The sequence below is a fragment of the Egretta garzetta genome, unplaced genomic scaffold (assembly GCF_000687185.1).
Source record: "Egretta garzetta isolate BGI_Z169 unplaced genomic scaffold, ASM68718v1 scaffold43, whole genome shotgun sequence".
NCBI lineage: Eukaryota > Metazoa > Chordata > Aves > Pelecaniformes > Ardeidae > Egretta > Egretta garzetta.
Window position 1 is genome coordinate 1,307,423 of NW_009259047.1, and position 19,822 is coordinate 1,327,244.

The 19,822-nt window shown below is 39.1% G+C and overlaps 1 protein-coding gene across 1 annotated transcript in view; it reads left to right on the plus strand.

The window, feature by feature from the left end:
- The window catches only part of ZNHIT6 (zinc finger HIT-type containing 6), a 32,768-nt gene that overhangs the window by 11,738 nt on the left and 1,208 nt on the right, over positions 1-19,822 (plus strand). Inside the window, exons 7-9 of the mRNA XM_035890647.1 lie at positions 353-433; positions 956-1,036; positions 16,344-16,468. Coding sequence (XP_035746540.1) covers positions 353-433; positions 956-1,036; positions 16,344-16,468 — 287 coding nt within the window. The remainder of the gene's footprint in view (positions 1-352; positions 434-955; positions 1,037-16,343; positions 16,469-19,822) is intronic.

The following is a 19,822-nucleotide window of genomic DNA, read 5'->3' on the forward strand; positions in this document are numbered from 1 at the left end:
CTTTTGTTGACAAATCTTTCTCCTTTTTTCCTAGCCTGAAGGGGGATGAGAAGTATGCCCTTGTCTACTTCTAGGGCTGAAGGAACGGCATGTTTCTGCTGCAGGGTTAGAAACTAGAGATATGCATCTGTTTATTCCTTGTTGATGCTAGTGAAGTCCCAGTGTTGAAACTGAGATAAAGGTGTCAATTATCTATGCTGTATCGATACACATTTATGATCCTCCCCGTAACTGCTCAGCTGTGCCACTGTAGCATGTAAATATACAGCTTCTTCCAAATGACTCAGGTAATAGATTTTTGTGTACATGATGAACCATGCCTTATGTATTTGATTTTTATCTTTGGTGAAAGGGTGCCTGACGATAAAACACTCGCTGATATCCTTAAGCCCTACATTGATCCAGTGGAGTCAGATCCTGTAGTTTGTCAAAGGTGTGTATTGAATAATTCTTCTGCCTAGTTCGTCTAATGCACTAACAAAAGAAGGGAACGGTTCCAGATAAATGGCTTTAAACTAGCTACACTTTCAGCATGCAGAGCTGAGTTCCCAGTCAGCAGTACATCTTTAATTCCTGTGATGAAAACCATCCTGACATTCACCAACCAACTAACCCTGGAGTATAGCCACCAAATTTAAACCAGGAAAAGATTAAGAAATTGACTCGTGGCATAAAGATCAAATAAAGCAACTGTAATTCTAAAAAATGTAACCATAATTAACCTCAGTGAGGGTGACAGTGAACCTTGCCTTTGGAGTAATTAGAAAAACATACTAGTAATTATAGCCCTCATTTATAGGAAATACTTAGTATGTGGCATATTGTTTTTATGAAGAAATACATACTTTTGGCTGTTGACACGTGAAAGATATCCATCTCTTATGTATGATATATTCTTTTATGGACGATACTCTCTCTATTGCATGTTCTTTTTTTTTTTTTTTTTTTTCCCCAGACTGAAAATCTATACAGTGTCTCCTCAGTCAGATGTACAAATTTTAATGAAAATAGAAAACAGGAAGCGCAATTCTGTCAGGTAAGGTGGTTCTTCAGTTTGTGTGCTTAGTAATTAAAAATAGGGCAAAAAAAACTTTCTTAGTTTTTTATATTACACATGGAGATTAAATAATCTCATGGATTAAACTTCAGTAATTACCAGCCATCTTAAAAGTGATTCAGCAAAAACGTTATTTCTTTGTCTTGTAGTATGTCAGCACTGAAATTTCTGTGCAATAACTGAGTAGTAAGTTCAGCTGACTCAGACAATTCATGAAGCTCGGGCACTCACAGCTGCGTTGGTGGAATAGCGAGTATACCTGAGCTGCTTCAGCAACGGGCTACGCAAACAAGTAGTAAGTTCAGCTGACTCATACTTAGACAATTCATGAAGCTCGGGCACTCACAGCTACGTTGGTGGAATAGCGAGTGTACCTGAGCTGCTTCAGCAACGGGCTACGCAAACCTAACAATGTCTGCAGCAAAGATAGGTTTGTGTTAAAATGCTAAAACACTGTATTGACCAGCAGAAATGTAGACATCCATTCCCTATGGATCCCATTCCTCTACGGATACGTTAACCTCCCTGAGAGAGCTGAAGTGAGAGTTGAGAGCTGTCTTTTTAAATCACTGCAGCAAAAATTATGTGCTTATCAGCATCCAGTCACTGCATTTGAAATAACACATTTTTCTCAAAGTTACTAGCTCATCACTCTTCATGTTGCCATATTTCTGGGTGTGGGCTTTTAAGTCTTCAGAATTCAGACTTGTGCAGAATTGTTTTCTTTGTTTCCAGAACAGACAATCGTGAACTTCAAAATTAAACTTTAAAGAAATAATTTTTGTTGGTATAAATACCATTTTGAACACTCCACCCTGTTGTCACTGTTACTGAAAAGGATATGTACCAGCTCAGTATTGTAGCTTATTGTGGTTGACCAGTGATTCCTAGTTAGGGTTTTTAAAGTACATTCTTTTCTTCAAATGTAACAAATGTAAATAACATGCTTCCCTGAAGCATGGTATATTATTTCTAAGTGGGAAAAAAAGGTATATTAAAAAAAACTCTAGTTGTAACTGAGCTTCTTGTTGTGCTGTATTTTTTCCCAGTTAAGTTCTATTCAAAAATATGTAATGTACTTTGAAATTCAAGCCCCAAGCTCTTCATGGTTTTGATTTTTTTTTTCCCTTCCCCTCCTTGCAATTGTTATTTGAAACATAGTTGTAACGTTTGCCATCAGAGTTGTCAGCTAGAAACCTGTTGGTTTTAAGTGAAATGTCTGGACTGATTTCCATTTAATTCAAGAATAGCCAAATACCGGGTGTTTATGGGGGAAAATTTAGAAATGCTGGTGGTGTTCATCGCAGAAGCACCCAGGCAGATGTAGTTTTCTCAGTTCTCTGTCTGCCTTTCTACTGTATTTCCCAGTGCTCCATGAAGGGCCGTTCAGCACAGGCGCCTTAGCTGTACAGGTTGTATGTGCTGTTGGCACCCATGTGAAGAAGCCCTTCTAGAACTCAGCTCTGGGAAACGAGATCAGAAACAATTCCCCATTTTTGTAAAATATTTTTAATGGACTCTTCTGCTCATCTGTTAATAGTGGTACTCAGGACAGGTTCCCAGAGCATTAACAACCTCTGTCCCTTTCTCAAGTAATTAACTCAACTTAATGGGTCAAAAACTGAAAATGCATTCAGTATGTTACTGCTGTACATCTTGCAGTATGTGATTGGAAAAGCAGTATTCAAGCAATGATACTGAATGTTCATTTGTATTTTAAAAATATCGTAATTTATACACAGGTGGGTTTTCCCCTGGTATTTTAGCGCTTAGTTTTTCATATTTCTTAGAAAGGAAGAAAAAATGGCTTTTGTAATAGCAAGTAAAGTCCACCTTTTAATCTTTTGAAGTAGGCTATGTGAGTTGCGTGGAAGGCTTGGGAAAGAAACCAATTTAATATCAAAGTGGACCATCTCTTGTGCTCATCAATTTCTTCTGTTACTTAACCATTTTCCTCTTCTGAAATCTGTATAATGCTTCCTTAGCTCACAGATTTGTTGAGAGAGAATTATTTTTCATGAAGCTTTTTAGAAGAATCTCGCGAGTTGTGCCTACACTTAAATAGCCTTAAGTTTGAGCCTTGTCTGTATCCCCAGAATCAGCTATGTTGGTTGGTATTAAAGTCACAGTAATTATTGTTTATCCCACTTATGGAATATAAAGTTTAAAAAGAACTGTAGAAAGTTAAAGTAGAAAAGTTTTTTGGCTTGAGGAATGCAACTCCTCACTTGGAAATTATGTGAATCTTTTCATGTAAGCTGGTGGAGCAGGCCCAGCTGTGGCAGTGCAGACAGGTCAAGGAAGCAGCGCATTGAAAGAAAATTCCGCTTCTGAAAGGCAAGAACAAAGTTTGTTTGAAATGATGGGACTGCTATGTCAGCAGAAAAGCATCTTCTGTCGACATAAGCTGTGTCTCTGCCAGCAGGCGCTCTCAGCGCGGTTATGCCAGCGTAGTTGGTTGTGACAAAGGCTCTGTGAGGGAATTTAAATTTTTACTGTAGTTGCATTACAATTAAGCAAGAAAGAGAGCTTATTTTGATTTCTTCTCCTTTTGACTCCTTCCCCTTCCCCCCCCTCTCTCCCCCCCAGTTAAATTAATTTGAGGCTTGCGGTTCTCCTTCTATAAAGCAATACCTGGAATTGCAGTGGAAGTACTTTGCGATTGAAACAGGACCAGCTTACTGCTTAGTGGTGTTCAGCGTGGAACAAAAGCTGAGTGCAGACAGAGCGCTCTCACGTTTCTTTATTCACGTTTCTTTGACAGTGGGGAGCTGTTAACTGCTGGTTTGCGTAGCCCTGAGTGCCACTGAAGGCTCAGAGTAGTTTCTCATCCCGTGCCACCTCATTCTGCGTGGTTTTAGGCGTATGTTCCTGTATGGCAAAGTCGTCTTCCGTCACTCTCTGGGCAGACCGGAGCAGTAGGATTGGTGTAGTCTACTAATACATGCAAGCCTACATGAAACGTTAGCCAAAACTTCCCCTATGACCACCAGAAAAATTCCTTCTCAAGCACTAGATAATAGAAAGGCTGTAAGTATATGTTGTTGAATCGGATGTTGGTTTTAGGCTTAGCAGAACCTTTTGAAAAAAATACTTTTCATATTTACAATTACGTATCGTTGAGAAAGCGCGATGGTGTTTCAGAGAACATCCAAGCAGGATTATTACGGGTTATAAAATCTTAGTCTTCTAGTTTTAAGATAAGTATGTTACAGAAGGATTTTAGTATTTCCTGCAATTGTTTATGAAACAGGAGTTTGTGGTTTAGTCTTGGCTGTTTTCTGTGTTTCACAGTAAATGGCCCTTTTAGTTTGAAGGTCCTTTGCAGAATGCTTTAAATTTTTTGGGTTTTCCTTTTTTTTTTTTTTCTTCTCCAGAAATATAAATTAGCCATGTAGTACAGATTTCTGCTTCCTCACAGGAGTTTTGCAGAACTTCAGACAGCAGCTGGATAAATCCACTGGTGTGCAGAAGTCGTGGATAGCTGCCGAACAACATGGCACTTGCTTTCTTCTTGCTAGGTGCCTTTTATCATCAGTGGTGACAGTTCCTCGAGAACTTTGTGATAAGTTCTTATTTCTGACTCCTCTAAAACCAGCTTGTAAGAATTGCTTTCAGTATGAATTGGTAGCACTCCACAGTTACTTAGAGTAACCTAAAGCATAATCTCCTCATGTCCTCTCCTCCCTACCTGTCGCCTAACACTGTAGCAGTTACACCACTGGATAGTCTTCTCATTAACTGGACTTAATTTATAAGGAATCTTATGAAGGAGGGTTTGAAAAAAAATGAGTGTTGCACAACTCTCTTCTTCCTTTAAAACCTTGGTTTGGAAAAAATCTGCGTTTGAATGGGTTATAATAGTTTTCCGTTTGGTAGTCCTTGCCTCTATCACCTGTTACGCAATATTTAGTTGTGGTTGGTGTCCATTCTCTCCTCGGCTGTAACTATTCCAAGAAAGGTTTAACTGCTGCCTCTTGGATGATTTTTACAGTCTACATTCTTTTATAAAGTAGTCTTTTCTTTCTTCAGGATAAATTAGTGTCCTGACTGTCTTCAGTCCTTTATTTGGGATGCCTTCAAAGTGACTTCATATGGTAAGAGTATTGCTTTTTCCACTAAGGAAACGAAAGATGCAACTGCCAAATTACACAATCTGGTTTGGGAAATACACCTTCTTTTCCTGAGAACTGCCTTATTAGGCTTTGTGTAACAAAACAAAACACCACTGCTCCCCCCAGAAAAAAAAAAAAAATTCCTAAATCCAACAGACCCCTTGATATTTGTTATAAGTAAGTTAATGGTCAGAGCTGGGTTTTTCATAACTACAGCTGTTTAATGAAAAAGTATCATATGATGATCCTATTTCTAGAAGAGAAATAACTGCCACGGACTTGGTTTACAGTAGATATTTTAATCTAAGAGATAATTAAATAAATGTTAATGAGGTTAAACCACACAAACAGTATCTTTTTTTACTGGGTGCAGTAATACCTTGCATGAATCTAGTTTAGATAGTTGCTGGTCTTTAAGCATGTGCATTTAGTTTTAATGGAATTAAAAAATAATGCCTCTTAGGCATCAGTGTTAGGTCTTTTATATAAGTAATTTTCTTTTTTGCCTGTTAGTATATTCAGAATGACATATGAACATTGTTTCAGAGTAAGTTGTTGTAGAAGACTCTTTGGGATTTGAAGATATCAGTAGGTGCTGACGGAATATTTAGCGGCTTAGAAAATACAGTCTGGTTGGCCTTAAAAGCTTTGCAAAGCCCACTGCTTTCGATGGACCATATCCTTCAAGGAGCTGCAGTACAGAGCAATACCAGACTGTATCCTGTAGTTTTCCTGTTTCTAAAACTGCCACACCATACAGGGATGCGTATAGAATTGGCTGGAACATTGGTTTTTTGTATCTGTAGTACTGGTGCAGCTCATGCTTTGATTACTCAGAAAGCCAAGAATATCAAAAGCATTTTTGTACCAGCTCCAACATCAACGGGCTTCTTAATTTCCGTGGTGACATTGGCTGGTGCACATGAGAATACTGGCATGTTTGCCACTTAATTCTTGTGGACCACAGGGAAGAAAATCAGCTAAACAAGTATCAGAGGTTCTTCTCTACTAAATGCCGTTGCTTTATGGTGGTGAACGCTTATTTTGCTTTAGCTGATCCAATGCAGTTGCTTCCCAGAAGGCTGGATGATGTTAGTAATTTTGGAGCACTTCCCTGTCTCAAGATCAGCTGGCAGAAATGAGAGCTATTTCCTTGGATGACTGAGTTCTGTGCTCAAAGAGAATTTTCTTTTGTAGTCTATTGTTTTTAAATACCTAAGGGTTAGATCACATCAGTAGGTCGCAGTAGTCACAGTAATAGATTTAGGAAGATGAAGTAAGTTTTTTGCTTTAGTGTGTACACATATGCCAACAGACTTCTAGAAAAGCATCTTGGGATGTGAAGAATAATATAAATGTAATGGAACCAAATTTTTTTATGGAACCAATGGAACCAATTTTTTAAATGTCATATTTATATTGGATTATTTATTTTACTGTCATGAAAAATGTCTGTTAGATACCTGTTTTGCCAGTGATTTTAAGATTATCAAAACCTGTTACAGTTAAATACATTGCAGATAGTCCCAACTATTGGTAGTGTTAATTTTTTTTTCTTAATTTTTCATACTGTCTTCCTAGGGTACTTCATTCTGCATTATAGTCTGTGAATAACTTCATGTAAAACCAACAGAGCTTATAGTCTTTGCTTCCTGCTTTTCATACATAACTCAGTCATTTTAAAAAAATCACTATTAGTGTGGTGCATGAATCAGTTCTTCTTATCATCATGTTACAGCCTCATTTCAAAAATACAGCCTCATCTAACAAAACAAATATACTGGAATTGGAACGTTTCGATCGTTATTGCATTTTCTGCAAATGTTTAAAAGTGTGGGGTGGTTTATTTAAGATTCTCTAGCCTTACTTTAGGAAGCAATTTCTTTTCACATTTGTGTAGTACGTGGTATACATGGGACAGGAATTTAAGGATACAAATCCCTGGCTGAACTGCTGGCCTTGGCATGAGTTGGAACAGACCCCAAGCTGGCTTTAACCTATGCCAGCAGAAGATTGACAGTAGAATTCATTACTCCTCTCTAGCTCGCAGCAGCTGGCACAAAAGCAGCTCTGCCAGCTTTACAAAAGCGGGGAGCTGGCTTACAATAGTCATTCTTCACTGCACAACTATAGTCAGGCTCTGGCGGCTTCGTACTGTTCAAGGGGAAATAGAATTTGGTCTGCAGTCCATTTCTTAAACACTGCGCTCCTGTGTATTAATACTTGCTGCTGGTTTTTCCCAGAGTGTTTGGTTTTGTTTTGTGGGGTGTTTTTATTAAAACTTCAGCTTTTCTTACTGAATACTCTGTTACATTCTCTTGTAGGTCATTTCGGGCTTTCTAGTTTTGTTACTGCAGCCACTTCAGTGTAATTTTTCACTTGCTCCTTCTTTATCAGCAGTCTCTCTGCTGACAAAAGCGATGCAGAGCGACAGATGCCAGGATACGCGGCTTTTACTGTAAAAACCAGTCACTTTTCCTTCCTATCTACTTACGTTTTTAATTGAAATCCTGTGTTACACAACATAGATGGAAAGCAGAAAACCAGTCATTGCTGAGTATAAGTACGTATACTCTGAGTCTGCACCATGCACAGCTAAATGTTTATGGTGTCTGACTACAATTACTTGACCTTTGAGAAGTTTTTTGGGATGATTCAAAAAAAGCCAGAGTTTGTCTGTCTTCCTATCTTGAGCAATCATTCATTTTTTTTTTTTCTTGAAAGGGATTCCTTTATGAACCAGTAGGCGCCTGTTTTTTAAAGTAACAATCCAGCGTTTTGTAACCCATGCTGAATTCTTTTGGATGAACTGTTTTATAATTAATGGTATTGCATTAGAGTTTCTGGAGTGTCCTAGCTCGAGAGTTGCTGACCGAGACCTCTATTGCACAAATATTTATTTGAAATTACAGCCTCCGCTCCAAAATTCTGCACTCTGTGTTGAAGCAAGCTAGATCCAGACCTCCAGAGGAGGAATATGTGAGTAAGTAAAGAGGTGGAGGATGAGATAACAATAAAAGTGTTAGTGTTGGCTTCAGCCAGTGGTTTCTTCTATCTGGTCATCTCGTGGTGTTCTGTAAGCACCGCAGGCAGACCTGAAGACCTAACGTAAATAAAACTGTACACAGTAGCCTCTTTTCTGCATCGTAACGGAGCTTGAAGCGTGGGAGCAGCGTACCCAGCGTATGCACAGGCGGACATACCCTTGCGTGCACTGAGGAAGTGTGCATCAAGGAAAGGCTGTTTCAAGAACAAATCTTGCAGTTTGCTCCAGCTGTCCATCTGTAGGGAGCTCTAGGGAGCAGAGAGGAACTGTCCTGTATGTATGTACTATGTAACATATGCATAGTACGGAAAATGCCTTCATGGAAGTCCATGTACTGTGTAGCACGTACATATAAGGCAGACTTGAAGGCAAGAAGACAGGCCATGGAGTCTAAGAAAAGACTGCAGTTGGGAAAAACTTGTTGAATAATCTGTTGCCCCTTGGCTGGGGAAAGGAGCTGGTAAAAATGGGCTATGGAGTGGCAATAACGTTCAAACCATTTGTCCTGTTCTGCTCTAGCGTAAGTGTTGTGAGATGTATCGAGGGGTTTAATTCAACTGTATCTGTCTGGGCTGCTGTTAAAATATTTTTCTGAAGGAAAAAGAGGATTTGCTGCTAGCTTCTTGGAAGAAAAAGGCATGGTGAGATGTTGACTGAAAGTTAGCCACGTTTCTCGATTTTGGGGACCAGGCAGCATGGGGAGGCTAGAGTAAGAGGCTTCGAGGAGCAAAGATACAAACTCACCCGTGTTTGAGGGCAGTTGAAACGATAGGCTGAGCTTGGAAGCTGCAGCACTGTGAAACATGGCAGTGTAGCCATCAGCATTTTCACAAAGGCGGCGTAGAGGAGAACCTCTTCATGTTCCAGTCAGGAAGGAGCAAACTTGTTATTTCCTGCTGATTCCCTCTGTTTTTTCTCTTTCTTGACGGAAATGAGCTAGGGCTGATTGTTTCAATCTTGCCAAGGAGGGAATTGACCTTCCTGCTCATTTGCCAAGAAAATAATTTGTTTTCTTTATTTCATAGCTTTTCATTGTAAAGCATTAGTAACCCCTTAGTGGAAGGCTTATGGCAGTGTGATTCCCATGCAAGTAAGTACAAATTTGTGAATATGTTTCCACCATTTAGTACAGAGAGTTAGAGGCATTCAGGCTAGCTCCATATGAGCTAAATTTGGAAGTAAGAATTTGCTATCTAGGGATCTGAAATTACTGAAGTGTCAATTCTTCCTGTTCCTGAAGTGGAGGTTCATTAGATTAACCCAAGTATAATAACAAAAGTATTGCCAGTTTACAAGGACTGATTTCTCGTCAGTTTTATATTTATTTTATCAGTGCACTGCTTACTTATGTTAATTTGTCAAATGAGATTGGACCTATTAGTTTTCTGAACATGATCTGTTAAGAGTTTTTCATTGCGTCCTTTGGTATTCCTTGGTACACCCCCACCTCTTAAAATTATTTACAGTAATGTTTCATGAGGCTGTGCAACACAAGTACTGTAATTAAAGCAGACTTACAACATTTGCTTTTTCTCCGTGACCATGCCAGTATTTTATTAATGGTACAAGTTACATATTTTGACTTCCCTGCATTTTTGGGGAACCACCCACAGCTTTCATTTGTGCTAAAGATGCCACTAATATCTTTTCAGTTTTTGAAACTTCAGGCATTCATCTTCAGTAGACAACCCACTCTCTTTTAAAATAATTTTTTCCTTGTGAAATCTCATATTCCCCTTGGGCCTTCTGGCTTCATTAACTCTTTTTTTGTTTTGTTTCTTTATCTCAGCCATATAGTAGCCTTGCATGGTTGTGGTATACCCTCTTTCGGTACATCTGCTCTGTACCACTTCAAGATTTGTAAACCTTGAGCTTTGAGCAGTTTGTAAAACTGCCTGGCTTCGCAAAGTAAGCAAATTGCTGTATGTGCAAAGGACTATTGCCGTGATGCACTTGAATTATAGCATCTTTACTTGCTACTGGATTTTGTTACTTCTTTTCATTATGTCTTATGAGATGGGGAAAGTATTTGCTTTCTTGAAATTCAGTATCACTTCTGTATTCTTTGAACCAAATTCTACTGAATCCAAGAAACGCATTTGCTAGTTTTACATTTTCCTTCTGTTTTGTCTTACTTTCTCCCATAACTAAAAGATGTGGAATGGTTTTTACTTCAGTTAATCTTTACATCATCCTGAATCCTTTTATCACATCACTCTTAATGCTCAGTCCACTAAATTGCTGCAGCAGATGCCTTATCCGCTTTATGGGTTTTGCCATCAATTGATATATTTTTCTATTATTGCCATTCAACAACTTTTACTGTGTTCTTCTCTTTGTTCAATTGCCTCATTCTCGAGAGGTTTAAACAAGGACAGCCTTTGTGCTTCTATGGTGACGTACTCTTATTTTGCTTATCTCTTCTTCCCATTAACTGTTTCGTCTATTTTCCAAGAGTAGAAGTGAACAAACCATTAATCTTTCTGGACATCTACTATTGTGCCAAATAATTTAGGTGACAGTTGGTGTTCCTGCTGTCTTCACCTGGGTATTGCTTTTTTGTCTTCCAGGATGTTTTAGTTTGCTGAAATATGTTTGTAAGAAGAGGGGGTTTGTGGTTTGGAGTCGTCCCGCCCCTGTTTTACACTTTAGTTTTCAGCAGTTCTTAGATTTCCCTAGTGGAGGGGCCTCTTAGGGCCCATAAAAGAGAGGAGACCACGGATTGTTACAGCTTGTCTTAATACAGTCTTTGAGGATGATCTGTGGCTGAAATATGGCAATGAAAAGGAACAGCTTCATGGTTTTCTTGTTATTTGGAAGTACCTTTACGTATTCTGTGTATGTAGGTATAGTTAGGAGATGGTGATGATGTCTGAGATGCTTTCCTGGTGTGCTGGCAGCTTTTCTTCCTGTGCTTTTGAGTTGGTTCTTAGCAGGACTTGTCAGCCAAATAGTTGACAAGAGAAGGTTTCTTGTCCTAATTTTCCTTTTATTTTTTCAGAAAAAGGACATCCCTGATGGAAGTGTTACTTAAGATGGGCATCTGACTTGAAAAGGGATTGGCCAGGCATCTGGTCTGTATTGGTATAGATCAAACTATGCAGGTAGCGACAGTATGGAGGAGAGGTTAGTGAACACTTACTGAGGCAAATTATGGAGGTCCTAGGCTGGGAGAAAAACCATAGACCAAGAGTGGAAGGAGAAGCTAGCAGGTTTTAAAATACTTGTGTAAACTGTAGTATAATTTTTTTTCATATTAAAATATTAACATGAACTTGGTTCCCGCCCCCCTTCCTTAAAAGAGCGTTCAGGCAGAGTAGTCTTTAATATTGGTTAGCTCTTGGTAAAAATGAGTTACGTGGGAAGTGTTATGGCAAGTCATTTCCTTTTTTTCTTTCTAAGGACTCTGCTTTTTTCTTTTTCACACATATGGACTAACAAAACTCGCTGAGTTCCAGATTTTTAGGATGTCAGAATTCTAGTGGCAAAGTTAAATATAAAAATTATGCAATATTTCAATACGTTGTGTTTACTTTCTGCCATATGACTTTCCTTTCATACCTAATTCAAGAGCGCGTTTCACCACTTCATGTTCACCAGATCATAACCACACGAAGAGGTTATTCACCACTTAGGAATGAAAAGTCCATCTGTTAGTTATTATCTTTGCTGTGCTGCAGCACTTCAGAATGAGTGCTTGGGAGAGACTTTAAATGCTGTACCCAGTCTTTGCTCTCTTCTAGGCAGATGTGGATACCTAGGAAATGCTACCCTCCGTTGTTTGGGAGGGGGGAATCTTCGTTCTTCCCATAGGTTAGCAGAAGTTTGGTTGTGGATTTTTAGGACTAGGCCCAAAATAGATAGCATGATTTATTGTATCTGAATTATGCCAAGTAAATACCTCGATGTTTCCACTCAGTTCGAGGAAGAAGAACCATCTTTGTTTAAAATGTGTGCAGGGTTTGAGTTGATCTCTCTCACAGGAAAATTATGAATGTCATTGTACAAATATGCATTTTAGTAATATTTACAATTATTTAGATGGTTAAAACTTGTTTGTTCTCTTTTGAGTGTCTAGAAGACTAAAGAAATAACATGCTTACAATTTATCTTTAATTCCAGATTGCAGATTTTTTTTTTATTATTATTATTAAAATGAAAGTTCCTGTAGATGACATTCAGGAAAACCTGATCAGTAGGGAATTTCCTGCTGTCTGAATTCATGGAGACAAGTTACGCCCCGGCGATGATAGCCACGGGCTCCATTTGAGGGGAGCTGGTTGCAATGCAGTGACCTAATGCGGCATTAGGGAGACAGATTAGGAGTCTGAATTGTTGAATTCCTGGAAGGTGGTAGAATAACTATAGATAGTGGAGCTGTCCTTTGCAGAAACTCATAGATGCTATCAGAAGCGCAGAGCCACATTAATGTCGGTGTTTTGCGAAAGGTAACAACGCCGTTCGTAGAGCAAATGTAACAGATTATATGGGAACCGACGTGGGATTGCTGTATCTTGTTAAATTTTCTCAATTGTCACAATTTCTGTAGACTTTTATACTGCCTGCTGGCAGGCAAATTTTATTTAATTTTTGTCCTTTAAAAAGCAGTTATTGTTATTTCATTCCAGCTAAAATCAAAAGCTGTTTTCTGCCAAGATTGTCTCTTTGTGGTCCTTATAAATGGAGTTGTCTTATTAAGAAGAAATCCAGGCCTATTTCTTGCTTCATGGCATGGGCATAAAGCCTTGCTTGGAGCAAGAAAATAATTAGGAAAATGTATTATTAGATGGTGGGGGTTGGACGAGGAGGCTGAGGGAATGTATGGAAGGGAGAGAGAAAATGTGTGGGAAGTAAATACCAGGGAGCAAAGAAGATTGAGAGAGAAGGGTGCAAAGAGAAGTCCCACTGAATACAGGGATTGGGAGGCTGTAGGATGGATGATTTGTATGAACTGGGCAGCAGGGGAAAAGAGAAGGCAGGGGGAGGGTTTAAAAGAAAGGTGGGAAGATGGGATATTGAGGCAATGGTTCTGTCAGGGTGGTCAGTTCGTTTCGAGCCAGGCTTATCTTCAAATTCATCATGTCAGGAAAGGCTGAAGGAGCTCATTTAGGATGACAGCCTCAGTTAAGTTGGTTCCTGCAACTGGAGTTGTAGAAGATTCCAACTGAAAGGATGGACTTACGCTGGTTGTCATTCATTTTACTGGGTTGTCATTTGAAATGCAGAGTAAAGGAAGGGCCTGAAGAAGGTTGCAGCTCATTATGGGTTCTTACTGAGCAGGCTACACAGTCCCAGTGATACAGGACAAGTAGGTAAAATGGTGATAAAAGAATATCTGGTAATATCTGATTACCAGGTTCTCCCTATTCCATCTCCTCCTACCTGTGGCGAGACCCCTTCCCTGCAAATACGTGGGAGGGCCTGCGTCCCAGCACTGCCCTACATCCTCAGCTTATCCTGGTGAATAATCAGCACAAGAAGTTACAAGACTTGCAAAAATACCATTTCATTTCTTTTTTTTCTCCAAACGGGTCTAGCCTTTTCAAAGTAAAAATAGAAATTGTATGTGTGTGTATAGGCATCTGGAAAAGCCTTACAGGGCAGTCTTCTTTTGCCCATAGGTCTGTGGTGTTCACCTTCTGATGTATGACTTTTTCTAGTTCTGGGGTAAAATTGGGAAGGTTTTTAATCACGACAAAGCCTTTCAGAGAGAACCTGAAAAATCAGTCTTGCTCAGGAGCCATCGTGTATTAGAGTTCAGAACTGAGTGACAAGCATTACTTTCCTTTTGAGATCTTCTAAGCGTGTACAGTCAAGGAAGAGGTTGGCAGGTGGATTAGCAGCAAACCTCAGCTTGCACTTGTGTATGAAGTAGGGAATGTGGTAGACTGAGGTCTTTTGGATAGCATAGACAATAACAGCAAAGTTTAAAAAAGAGAAGCATTGAGCTCCTTTGTTATATTCTCCCTGAAGTTTACAGCCCACACTATGCACTAAAAATGTAGATGTTTTCTCTGTCACTGTCAACCAATAAAATTTACTTTAAAAACACAAAAGATAAAGCTCTGACTCAGTGATCTAACACTTCAGTAATTTACTATCATAAAATAGTTTAAAGTACAAATGTTTTATCTTATGCCAAGCTGGACGCTAAAGATGTTTTGTCTAAAACATGAGATAATGGAAAGTGTATTGTGGCATGTGAACTACTTTAGCCTCTTGGTGGTAAATGTTTGCTTAACCAGAGAAGAATGTGTTGAGGTCCTTGCCAAAGGAAAGGTATTGCCGTGCTTTGCATTTAGAGTACTGTAAATAAAGCAGTAAATATGTTTCTGTTCATGTGTGTTAATCCACAAGTTATGAATGCATTCATTCAATAAGAAATGTAATATACTGTTATCCCTTCTAAAGGGTTTCAGTAAGAAGAGCTCATAATTACTTTGGGTTGAGAGAAACATGAAACCAAATATTTTCATGATGATTGAAGTTGAATATGAGAAATAGTTTTTGCTCAAACTAAGTTTCCCTTAAATCCCAAGAACTCAAATTCTGTTTTACCTCCAATACTCTTCTTGTGTGCTGACTCTGATGTACTGTTCTTAATCACACATTACTGTAAATCATAAAGTATATAATTGCCTTCACCCATCCAGTGTTGGTTTTGGCAAAAGAAAACCCAACTGCATAATATGTTAATGATCAGAGAAGGTAGAGCAGCTATGGGAAATACTCCACTTATTGCCCACAGTGTATTTTGGTTTTGAACTTCATTTGCCTTTAACTGATACAATAGCTTAGTAGTAATTTAATAACGCTGATTACAGAAGGAATTGCATAACTCAGATTGCAGTGTAATAATATCGGAGCATCTGTTGGCTGCCGCCATTATGGCAAGGGAAGGCAACAGGGTTTCTCTCACAGAGGGCTTTGAAATATCCCTTCTTTCTTTCCCCAAAATCCCACGTCCAGGTTTCCAGTTAGAGAGTTGGGAGAGAATATTATGCTTCTAAGAAATAATTGTGGAGAAGATGCTCAGTTTACTTTTTATTACTGTGGCATCATTTGTTACGTACCTGGCTTCAGCCTCCGGGGTGGAGAGGCGTCTGTTTCTGGGAAAGGACCACACCTGAGTCACGCACACGTATGTGGGGATTTCTACAGGATGTTTCTTGCAGACGGTGCTGTAAGCAGAGATTTGCTTAGGCATAAATGGGGATGTTGTACCGTTTTTTAGAAATGATTGCCCCAGTGTTCTGGGTATCGGAGCCCTTACTTCTACAGAACCAGAATTCTAAGTGCTTCCAATATACCTTTGCTTTAGTAGTTGTTCAGATACGCTTTTTATTTCATCTTCCCAGTACGTCACTGATAATTCATAAGCAAACATGATAAATGAGGTACGCTACTAACCATGTAAATTAAACCTGTCATGTTAAACCCATAAGTAGAACATTGCTATTTTCAATTTAGAATCTGATTTTGGTAAATATATCCATTTTGATAACCCTATGTCCACATCCAATTTTGGTAAAGATACTCATTAAGAACTCATGAAACATTTCAGCCCTTAGAGAAATTTGACTTTGATTCTCCTCTTGTTCTTATGCTTAGAGTTTTAGGACGGTTTAAAAAAAATTACGTAGTTGGATAATAAGACTGGATATGTAATTTGAATCATAGTTCTTCTGAACATGGTATCAACTGAAAATCCTGTGAATTACCAGAAAGCTTTTTTCTTTTTTTTTTTTTTTTCCCCAGAAAGCTTACATCATATTTAAGAAAATCTGGAGGAAGTCTGTCCTTCTTACCCCAAGGCAGAATTGACTAGACTTAAGTCATTCCTTGAAGATACTTAACCTATTAAGATGGCAGTTTCACAGCTCCTTCTGCAATTCAAAAATTTTTACTATGCTTTTGTTTCGGGGTATCTGAACTTCTTTGCCACCGGTTTAAGTTTACTACACTTTGTTCTCCATGTCTTTGTGGCAGGATAAGGCTTATAGTTTTCCTGTGTTTATGTGTTCACTGATTTTTGTCTGAATCTCTTGTTCTCTCAAAAGCTTTAATGCAGTGTATGTCCTTGGTAGTATTAAAATCTAAAATAAACTTCCCGGTTATTTTTAAGGTACAATGAACTGGATGCCAGTAGAAGCCTCCTAGACAATTTGAAAGGCAAAGTAATAATTGAGTATCCAACGTTATTTGTGGTCTTGAAAACACTGAAGAATGACATGGTGATTCTTGGCCAAGGTAAACATATATTTATTTCCTGTTACACTGTACTTCGATATTTTAGTTAAATAAACCATAATTAAGGATACACCTATTAATAATGCCAGGAATGTGCAGTATGTCTTGTATTTCCCTCTGAATCTAAAAGATTGTTGTAAAAACCTGTTATGAATGCTCTGCCTTAAAACTGCTGGCTGATGGCTTACATCCATAAACTGTATTGTCTGTATTTTTCCTAACTTTGTTTACTGGTGCTTAATCCTTTTTTTTGTATATTTTTAGCCCCTAAGGTAAAACCACTCTTCAGAGTTGTGCTAAATTTTGTATGTAGCTAAGTTTGACAGAGTTGGTTATTTCTAAAAAGTCAAGCTGTCTGGGGAAGAAGAATTTTAAGTAAGCCTGCTAATCATACAAAGGAGTTATTCCCCATTATTTCCTAGCGTAACTCCTAACATTGGACAAATAATTCTGAATTACAGGATAGTTATCGTAATGGCAAGTAGCTTTTTGGGTGGGTTAAAAGCACAGTGTTATCTTTTGAAAAGTACTTAGTTGAGAGAAAACTTCATCTTGGAGGATCTTTCAACTTAAGAGTCCAGGCATAGCAGGAATTTGTATTTTAGTTTTGAAGTTAATTTTCATCTTTCTCACCAGTATAAAGGCTTCATGTCTCAGCTTTGCTTTCTGCAGCTGCTGATACAGGGAATCAGCTCCCTTGTCTCTCGCTCCCCCAGCTAGTCACCTTAGTTATCAAATTCCATACTTTTCAGTGATGAGTTGGTCTGTAATTTTTACAGCTTTCCAAGGAAAAGCTTTGAAATATGTTTGCAATGGCTATATCCCTGTGGCAGCTCAGTGATGGCTCTATATGTATAAAGTTGTTGTCCCTTTAAGGGTATAGATTCAAATAAGCGTTGATGGAACAACTATATTTTGAGGTCATGCTGCCGCAGCAAGTAGCCGATTCTGTAAAAGGGGGAGTAGAAGGGAAGAGGGAAGAGAGCACCCGTAATGGCTGGGGAAGTGACCTCCCTCTGCTGCAGGGATCATTCAGTTAGTAGTCATTCCTGAAGCTGGTATTCAGGGAACACTGGCAGCTATTTCAGGTCTTTCTATAGATTCCACAAAAATCAATCGCATAGTTAATGGTAAAAAGAACATGATTTTCATAAATTTTATCATAATTTCTTTTTTTTACATCTTCTTAGTTAATATCTTAAGACTTGACTTCAGCCTTGAGTTTGGTTTGGACCCTATGTTCTTGGAGCTTTTTCTGTTAAGAGTGGAAGCCTGCCACGGTAATTCCAGATTCTTCCAGGAAAAGCGGGTTCAGAACATGAATATAAAAACAGAAAGCCTTTTTTGTTGCTGTTATTCCACTTGAAAAGAAAGTATCACTTCAGTTGAAGTGTGGCACGATCATTGTACTCTTCTGTTGTGTGTCATCCTTGCAGAATAAGGGAGAGAAAACAGTATTTAGTTTGCTTACCAGTTGCATTCACAGCTAATTGCTAAGAGTGGCAATCTTGGGTTCACCTCCAGACTCTCCAGGGAGAAGTCTGTAACCAGAGAGGTGCTTCAGCCCACTCCCATCTCCCAAGAAGTGACCTTTCTGCTGCAGCATCTTGTGCGTTACTTGCAGTCCAGTTTCTTCGACACGTATGGCTTTTTGTTATCAGTTGCGCGCTCCTCCTTAGCCATCCATCCTGCTCTTGCTTATCCTGTCCCGGCCAGTAGTGACTTCCCTTTCTGCCTGCCTTCTCCCTGTGCAGCGGGAGGGACGCTCCCCCTGGCAGGGTGTCTGCCGGAGCGCAGGGGCTTCGACTACCATAGCCCTCCAGGGTCTCTTTTCAAAGGACCCAGGCTAGAACAAGAAACAAAGTCTTGTGGAAACTTAACTTCTAAAATGATGGTTCTTTACCGAGCGATCTTAGATCTACCCTCTACCCCAGGAAGAACGGAGGCAAGTTTTCATAGCCACAGCAACAGCACGTGCCGGGGCAAGATCACCATTCCCCCCCCGTGATTCAGGTTACTACCCCCAAAGACTGGGGGAGAGCTAGAGCTGGACACCTTCAAAGAGAGACTGCTAGAGTTTAATGAGGGCAAAGCCTGTTTTTCCTATCCTTCTTCTCAGAAGTGGCTGAAACTTTCAAAAAAAAAAGGAAAATAAGGATCAAGGAAGGAAACTGGCACTGAAAAATTTAAACCCAGACTTTAAATTTTACATTGTAAGTAGACTGCAGAAAGTGTTATGATGGGAAGGCCTGGGCAGTCTTAATTTATAGGCAATGCTATCAACACCATAAAAATACGTTCTTTTAGAGTGAAGACAATCTATAATTCCTGTTAAATAAAACTTAATGTAACAGACTAAACTAAAGCTAAAATTCATCTGTTGAGCTTCACTGTGAGTCAGAAGATTGCCACATTCTTTTATGTGATGTTTTGATGCTTGACTTGCTTATAGCAAAAACTACAGGTGCTCTGATTTCAGCATACAAGGTCAGTCATGGCTGAAGATAGTAGGGGATTATAGAAGCTTTCACAGGACTTAGGGGCAAAAACAATCCTTACTTTGTGCATTACTCAGTACATATCTGGCATATAAATGTTAATTGATTATACACTAGATTTAATGTAGACAAAATGTGACCTCCGATGTTTCTGGGTGAAATGCTTCTATTTTCTTGAACAAATTCCACTGAAACTGTACAGGTGCACACTGTGTCCTATGTATTATCCGTGTTTCCCAGCTGTAGAACTCATCTTGACAAGACAGTAACTATACTGCATCAGCTCCCTTTCGGTAACGTTTCCTTAATGAAGCATCTGACACTAAATGCTCAAAAACTCCTTTAAATTCATAGTTGGAGCAAATACTGAAAATAGCAATGACAGCAGAGTATGAATCATGGGGCTGCTTCACTGTAGTTTATTTTTGTGCTGCTTGAGTGCCACCAACCAGTGGCATTTGGTCACCTCACCACAAGGTGACCGGGGTCAGTGCTTGTTAAAGTAGGGGTCTCAGGGTGTGAGGCTGACGACCGGTTTGGGAAATGAATGCTTCACGATATGACCACAACAGCGGTGACCTAAAGCACAAGTTATGGCGCAGCTTTAACCTCAACAGCCTTAGCTCACGGATTCACACAGCTTAACACCGTCTTGGGGATGCTGGAACACGTGGAAGGAGTACGTAGGTGCGTGATCTTAATTCTCCATTTCTGTCCAGAATTTCTCGGCAGTTCCCCATCTTAAGTGAAATGCTAATACAAGTGTAAATGATTTATAATTCATTACAGTTTTGAAATATAAGTAGCAACCCAGAAAACAACATTTAAAGCAAATAAGCCAAGAGAACAATTTGAA